General features: G+C 46.3%; 1 protein-coding gene across 1 annotated transcript; it reads left to right on the top strand.

Annotated features, from left to right (window-relative positions):
• Positions 1-5,077: 5,077 nt before the first annotated feature.
• On the top strand, positions 5,078-7,636 carry LOC148195412 (uncharacterized). Its single transcript, XM_088095199.1, has one exon. It carries the CDS (start codon positions 5,078-5,080, stop codon positions 7,634-7,636), a length of 2,559 nt encoding a protein of 852 aa, XP_087951325.1.
• The last annotated feature ends 796 nt before the right edge of the window (positions 7,637-8,432 follow it).

Raw genomic sequence — 8,432 nt, 5'->3', positions numbered from 1 at the left:
TGTTTGACCAACCTTGACCAGATTCAAATCTGTTGACCAGCTTTGACCAGAGAGGTCGCGCCCAATGAGGGTTTGCAATGTGTCAACCCCCTTCTCCACCCAAAATTAGGGTTTAGAAAATTAGGGAAGCTCTTGTGCCTCTGCCTGTGCCGTAAGAATGAGGTTTCTCTTCTCATTTTTGAATTAGTTCGAGCTTGCCCTCTATGCGTCTGGTTTTTCTAAGATTTCCTCTTTGCAAGTGCGAGATGGTGATGTCGCGGCGGCCACTGAGGTCGCGCTTTGGTGTTGGCGGCGCGAAGAAGATAGATTGGTCATGAGCGTGGGCGGCGCGATTATGTGTTTCTCGGTAATTGGGTTTTCTTTTTGTGTTATATGGCTCCTCTGCTTTGCGGCTTCTGTGATTGATTTATAGGTTATGGAAGTGCGGTTGGTTGCGCGACGGTGGAGGAATGTCGCGAGGCTTGCGCGGCACGCCATGGTGAGGCAGAATGGCGACTAGGGTTTTGTTGTGTTGATGGCTACGACGACCATGGGTGGCTGACGGAAGGTACTAGGGTTTCTGTTTGGAGAAGGGTTGAAGGAGATGTTGGCGTGGCAGGGGTGAGGATGTGGCAGAATCTGGTTGGTTCACTGATTAGTGCAAGGATGGATGACATGGCCTTACCTGATTGGTTATCTGTGTCAATGGTGGACTGCCACGTGGCACCATCTTAGGCAATCTGACTTAGGAATGGTAAGAGGGGTGTGTAGGGAAATTTAAGAGGTGTATTCATAATAGAGTTACTGTTTGGCTTAGTATTGGGCCTTAATTTTCAATATGGACCAATAAAGCTTTAATTTGAGCTGCACAAATAAATATTAGAACATCCAAGAATAATTTATGTGCTAAAACTCATTTTTTACATCTCTTTAATTCACAATCCCAATAATTCCAATCATCACAAATTCACTTTAAATCAATCATTTGAGCACATGAATTTCATCAAAAATTTTAATTTTAAAGCATAATTGTGGGCATAAATATGCACTGATCACACCCCCACACTTATCCTTTTGGATTCCTGGGCAAAATTGATTAATTCCAAGACTTTGTTTTGGTCATTTTATTCCACATTTGCATTTGGATCAAAAGAATGAACAACACCGAACATAGATCAATCATCTTGACATTACTTTGTCATGGACATGCAAATGAAATCACTATATTCTTCACACATGAGTTGACCTTTTTGAATTCCCAAGAAAATCAAATATGAAAGATAACACTCAAGTCAAAATGTATGTATTTCTCCCCAACTCTCTCAAGTGTTTTTGGCTTGTGTTTACACTCAAAATACCCATGTAAGTAGACACCCCTGGTATTTAGCAAGACTTTATCATTCACATACTTCAGAAAACATGTAATTAATGATCATGAGGGCTTTTTAAAAGTTCTATTGAGGCCAAGGCAAAGGTAGGAAATTTTCTTGGAATTTCTGAGAATTTCGAATTTGATATAGAAAGAGTAATGATACTTGATTTCAAAAATAAATCTATTTCATGCTCAAGAAGATTTACTTTTCTTTCTCTTTTTCTTTTCTTTTCTTTTTCCTTTTCTTTTCCTTTTTAAAACTCTAACTTTTCATCTTACTTTTTTCCCTTTTTATTATTTTGTAGGTGAGGTACTCACCCACACACTTATTCATACTTATTTTTAACAAAATCCATTACTCCTTCTTTTCTCATTTGACAATGACTAAAAATAAGAAAAATAGTCTTAAGGCTCAAAGGGGTTTCCAATGGATTAATGTTAGGACAAGTTTATTTGGCCAAGTAGCTAAAACAAGAAATTTCTCAATCATATCAGATCATGGTATTCACCTCAGTTGCACAACACAGAATCAAGCTAAATATTAGAGTATCAACAAAACATGGGCAAATCACTCAAGAAAAATAGGTATGGCACATGGTGGTCCATCATTAACATTAAGCTCAAAACTCACATGGTTCAAATTTCTTTCACAAAAGACTTAATCAAGACATTCTCAAGTCAACTCAATTAGAAAATCATAGAAGCAATCCACTCATATCAACATGACTCATTTTTTTCTCTTAGATTCATGATCATTCCAGTTACTAATTCAAACTCTCAAATCCAATGCAAATATTTGTTAAAAACAAAAAACAAAATAGGGAACAAAATTACTTGTTTCCCCACACCCCCACACTTAAACTTTGCATATTGCTCAATGTATACCTTATATATGGAATACACAGAAAAAGTATGAGGGAACTTACCTCCTTCATGGTGGAAGGAATGCTAGTAGGACTTCATTGGAAAAGTCATCCTGGATTGGAATGTTATTTTTTCCCTTTTCACTCCTACTAAGATGGTCAACTACAAAATTATGTGCCCCACTTCTATTCTGAATAAGAGTCAACTTGTCCTTCTCATTCTTGACCATTGTGATTCCATATTTCTTGGGAACCACATGTATAGGGCCCACCCAAGTGCTGTCAGAATTTGAATATATTAAGACCTATTTGTAGCAACTTTGTGTCCTCTTTTTTACAACCCCATTAGTTGAGGATTCAGTCTTCCTTGAGGTTGTCTCACTGGTTTAGCATCCTCCTCCAAAAGTATTCTATGCATGAAAAAAGAAGGGCTAATACTAGGAGTATCTGCTAAAGTTCAGCCTATTGTTTTCTTATGGTCTTTGATAACCTGTAATAGTTGTTTTTCCTGCTCATCATTAAGTAATGTAGATATAATAACAGGGAGTTTCCCATCCCTCTCAAGATAAGCATATTTCAAATGGGATGGTAAAGGTTTCAACTCCAAAATGGGTGGTTGTACCATAGATGGCAAAATTTTACTGCCTAAGGTAATCTCAGCCACCTCAACATCACACTTGGATGCCACAAAGGTTTCATCTCTTAATACCGCGTCCTCAATATCACCTGCTTTATAGTTTCCTTTTTCGTCCAAAATTAGGCACGACATATTTGAAAAAGAAAAATTGTTTACAACATCACTTGATAAGTCAATACAAAATAAAGAATGATCTTTAATCGGGTGTGTCAACACCCAATTACTTCTGGGTAAGTAAATAATTAAAAAAGAATAAGAGAATAATAATTAATGGTGGATAAAGAAAAAAAGGAAAAAGGAAAATAATAAAATAAATTTCCTTAATGTCGGACACATCACTAGAAAATATTTTTGAAATATTAGTTTAATATGGTAATAATTTGAATCAATATTATGTCAATAATTATAAGAAATAATTAAAATATTATATTAATATAATTTGCTACTTCAGTTGCTTTTAAAGAGGAAAATATGATTTTAAAAATGGACAAATTTTCTCACAATAATTATAATCAATATCTTGAATATTATTTGATTTCTTTTTCTTGGAACCAAGACATTTTCTTTCCCTATTTTGTTCATTGTCAATTAATTCACAATTAAGGGAAAAATTCCCATAATATTACAATGTGTGTATATAAATACGCACCCTGTGATAGAAAAAAGGAGGAAATAAAAAAGTAGAGAGAAATACTCTAAAATAATAGAGATAGAAAGATTACGGAAGAGTATAGAGAAAAGTAAGTTCTCACGCTAGAGGAACTCTGCCAACAGAAACTATCAAGGAAGAACTAGAGGAGTATTGAAAGCTAAAACGGTTTGTCATCTCTACACCTTTTTTTTTTTCTCTTTTCGTTGAAGGTCTTTCTAAAGGTACTATTTTTTTTTACTACACACCAATAATGTTTTTTGTACCAGAGAGTGTCGGGCGCCGTACAAGGGACGCCCGAAATACCGAAACCGCCGAAGGGCGCCGAAGTGCCAGGCACCGTACGAAGGGCGCCGAAGTGCCAGGCGCCGTACGAAGGGCGCCGAAGTGCCAGGCGCCGTGCGAAAGACGCCCGAAATACCGGGCGCCATACGGAAGGACCGTCCGGTTGCCCAATGATCGCCTACCCAGATGTACCGGAGTCCACTCCGGAGGCCACGGTGACTTATGACAATGCCTGTACGCAATCGTATAAGGCAAGCCGGAGGCTCATGCGTTGAAGAGCCGGCCAAAGATTGAACCTAGACCCGGTATAAACTCTCCTAACCCTCCTGTAGCAGGGAGGAACACCTACCAACCGGGTCGAACCTCTTTATAAGAAAAACTTTGAAGAACTCACAAGGAATTCTACCATCACAGAGCGGTCCGACACGACAGCCACTGCATCAAATCTTGCCTGTTAAGTGACCCAAAGTCCTACGTTCACTACGGGCACTAGGACTTGGGGGGCTTGTGTATCTGCAAGGGCCGGACGCCGTACGGAAGGATCCATGTGTACGGACGCACAAACTAATTGGGCGGATCTCCATGCGGACGAGGCGGACGCCCATATCACATGGACGGATCTTCGCGGACACGGCCGGCAAATCCGGACGCCGGACCAAAGATCCCACATGGGCGGATCCCACATGGACGGATCTTCGCGGACACGGCCGGCAAAACCGAACGCCGGACCAAAGATCCCACATGGGCGGATCTCGCATGGGCGGATCTCCGTGCGCGCGAGGCAGACGCCCATTTCACATGGGCGGACGTCCACGCCCGCCAAAACACTAATCAATATGACTTAAGGAAAAGCAGCCTGGTTTAAAGGTAAGTAGAAATTAGAAGCTATTGGGCCGTTTTGGGCCGTGATTAACTTTTCACTAATCCCAAGCCCATAGCGAAAACTATAAATACAGGTCCACGGTGAGTGGTAGATAGGTTACATTGAATGCACATTTATTGCTATTCTAGAGAGAGAAACCATTGCTCAGAAACTGACTTTGGCATCGGAGAATCTTTTGCAGGTCTCCACCCCTCAGGATTGAGAGAAGGAATCGAGAATCAGGACAGAGATCAGCCACCGGGACAAATTGACAGGAGGTCGTGGAGGTTTGGAACTGCACAGCCCTACACCTCCGAAACATTTGGCGCCCACCGTGGGGCCGTGTGATTTAAAAAAAAACCCAATGGTGACCACGAGAAATATGAGCTTAGACGATCCCGCTGAGATGATGCGCGCGCTACAACAAAAAATGGACGAGATGCAGCAACGTCATGAAGAAGAGATGGCGGCCGTGAAGGCCGACTGCGAAGCCCGGATAGCTCGGGAGATCGGGCGGATGAACGGGGAAGAACGAACGAAGGATAAAGGAAAGGGGGTGGAAGGAGAACGCCCGCCCCCGGGTACCGAGAGCGATAGGACTTGGAGGCCATCCGGATCGGAGGCAGCGGAAAGCAAGGCTAAGTCGGTGCAAGCGGAAAGCGCTGCCGAGGACGGGCGGATGGTTATCAAGCCGGAGCCTTCATCCACCCTATTGCTCCCATTTACCCAGAACATAATGAATGTCCAAATCTCGGAGCAATTCATGGCTCCGCAGTTCAAAATGTATAACGGAACGACGGACCCCGCGTCCCACATCCAGACATTCTCAAATGCGATGGCGTTCCGAACGGGCAATGACGCCATTTGGTGCCGAGCATTCTCGCTCTCGTTGGAAGATGAGGCACTGGAATGGTTCAACACCCTCCCCCCTAATTCAATAGAAAATTTTGCCGGATTGAAACAGCTGTTCGTCAAACAATTTGCGGCCAGCAGCACTCAAGATCTGACCGTATTCGAATTAATGACCCTCAAGCAGGAGAAGGACGAGACCTTGCGGACGTTCATGGACAGGTATCAGAAGACCGTCCGGCGAGTGAAAAGCCTGACGCCGGAGCTCGCCCTTCACTACATCCTGCCGGCTCTTAAGCCGGGGCCGTTCAAAGATAGTGTCTGCAGGCGAGCACCCAAAACAATGGAGGAATTGAGGGAAAGAGCAGCTGATGAAATAAGGGTGGAGGAGATGAAGCTCTCCTATAAAAAAGAAACTCAAGAGGCCAGAGGAGAGAGGACGGACGGTAATAAATCCGCCAATCCTACGGGAAAAACGTTCGGCCCTAGGCCCCGGGAGCAGAAGAAAGGACCCCGCTTCCAACAATATACGCCCTTGAACGCCTCAAGGGAGAAAATTCTCCGAGAGGCCCTAAGTGCAGAACTGATAGTGGAGCATGAGGGACTCCCAACTTCGAAGAACGCTGACCGGAGCAAACACTGCTCCTACCACAAAAACATGGGTCACAGCACCGAAGAGTGCTGGACCCTCAAGGACAAAATAGAGGAGCTCATCCGGGCGGGAAGGCTCAAGAAATACGTCCGCGATGAGCGTCCGCCATTACAAACCGAACGACCTGCTCAGAGGCCGGCCTACCGAAAGGACGAGCCAAAGAGCACGAGGACAGAGCGACCACGCTCGGAAAGGCGACCAAGCAGAAGCCGTAGCAGGGAGCGCCCCTTGAGAGGGCATATCAACACCATTTCCGGAGGATTCGCGGGGGGAGGATCATCTTCCTCCGCCCGTAAACGCCATATTCGGGCCCTCCATTCCGTCCATGTGGTTGATAAGCCGCGCCGTTCCATGCCGGCCATCACCTTCTCGGATGAAGACTTTCACGCCCCCGATCCCGACCAAGACGACCCAATGGTCATAACGGCAGAAATAGCACGTTACGGGATAAGTAAAGTCCTGGTTGATCAAGGAAGCTCGGTCAACATCCTCTACTGGAAGACTTTCCTGCAGATGGATATCTCGGAAGATCTGATCGTCCCCTACGATGGACAGATAGTGGGATTTGCCGGAGAGAGAGTTGACACGAGGGGGTATGTGGAATTACGAACGAGGCTGGGAACCGGACGATCTAGCGAGGAGAAGAGGGTCCGGTATTTGCTGGTGGAGGCCAACACGTCGTACAATGTACTGCTCGGGAGGCCGTGTTTAAACGCCTTTGGAGCGATCGTCTCTACCCCCCACCTCGCAATGAAGTACCCCTCCGAGAGGGGAACTATCTGTACGGTCCGGGCGGACCAGAAGACGGCACGAGAATGCTACGCGGCGGGGTTGAGATTGCACGTCCGTCCAATGAAAAGACGGGCGGCCGGCTCTGAGGTGGCCATGGCAGACCTCGACCCGAGGACGAATACCGAAGACCGCTTGGAACCTATTGGGGAAACCCAACCTATCTTGATAGGAAAGGAACCCGCCCAGACCACCCTCATCGCCAGGGAGCTAAACCCTGAGACGGAAAGGGATCTGAGGGCACTCCTGTGGAAAAACCGGGATCTATTTGCATGGACGGCAGCGGATATGCCGGGCATCCATCCCGCCGTAATGAGCCATAAGCTCTCGCTTTTCCAGAACGCTCGCCCAGTGGCCCAGAAGAAGCGACGAATGGGCGAGGAGAAACGTAAGGCTGTGCAAGAAGAGGTGGACAAGCTGAGGAAAGCCGGTTTCGTCCGGGCAGTCACTTACACCACGTGGCTAGCTAACGTGGTCATGGTGAAGAAGGCCAACGGGAAGTGGCGTATGTGTACTGATTACACAGATCTGAATAAAGCCTGCCCGAAGGATTCCCACCCCTTGCCCAGTATTGACGCCTTGGTGGACGGCGCTTCCGGGCACCGGGTATTGAGCTTCCTAGACGCATATTCCGGGTATAATCAGATACCCATGTACGGGCCGGACATTGAAGACAGCTTTCATTACGGAGAAGGCTAACTTCTGCTACGAGGTTATGCCGTTCGGCCTGAAGAATGCAGGGGCAACCTATCAGCGCCTAATGGACAGAATCTTCCAGGGCCAGATAGGCCGGTGCATGGACGTATACGTAGATGACATGGTGGTCCGGTCAGCAGACAGAGAGGGGCACCTCAAGGATCTTGAGGAAGTTTTTCACCAAGTTAGGAAATTTGGCATGCGCTTAAATCCCGCAAAGTGTACGTTCGGGGTAGCAGCCGGAAAGTTCTTGGGTTTCATGCTGACATCCAGGGGGATCGAGGCTAACCCGGACAAATGCGACGCGGTATTGCAAATGCAGAGTCCGGCCACCCTTAAGGAAGTGCAGAGACTGGTGGGACGCCTCACTGCTTTATCCCGGTTCATCCCCAAGTTGGCAGAGCGGATGAGGCCGGTCCTGCGTAAGTTAAAGAAGGGGACCGGCCAGTCATGGGACGACGAATGCGAGCGAGCGTTCCAGGACATCAAGATCCTCCTTAGCAACCCACCGGTCATGAACCGACCGGTCCCAGGTGGAGATTTGCACATCTTCTTGGGAGTGTCTGAAACGGCTGTCAGCGCCGTGTTGATGCAGGAATGGCCTCAGGCGAGGCTAATTTACTTCGTGAGCCGCACGCTCTTGGACGCAGAGACCCGGTACCAGCGGGTAGAAAAGGTGGCCTTGGCCTTGTTACATGCCTCTCGAAGACTTCGTCCTTATTTCCAAAGTTACCAGGTCATAGTCCGGACGGACTTCCCAATCTCCAAAATCCTCCGGAAGCCAGACCTAGCCGGACGG

This window comes from Vigna umbellata, chromosome 7, assembly GCF_029865625.1.
Source record: "Vigna umbellata cultivar VRB3 chromosome 7, Vumbellata_1.0, whole genome shotgun sequence".
Lineage (NCBI taxonomy): Eukaryota > Viridiplantae > Streptophyta > Magnoliopsida > Fabales > Fabaceae > Vigna > Vigna umbellata.
The sequence above is the reverse complement of the archived record's forward strand: the minus strand, read 5'-3'. Positions and strand labels throughout refer to the sequence as shown.

Bases quoted from the DNA above. Each gene is read 5' to 3' on its own strand.
- LOC148195412 (XM_088095199.1), top strand. From the start codon at position 5,078: ATGGACGAGATGCAGCAACGTCATGAAGAAGAGATGGCGGCCGTGAAG.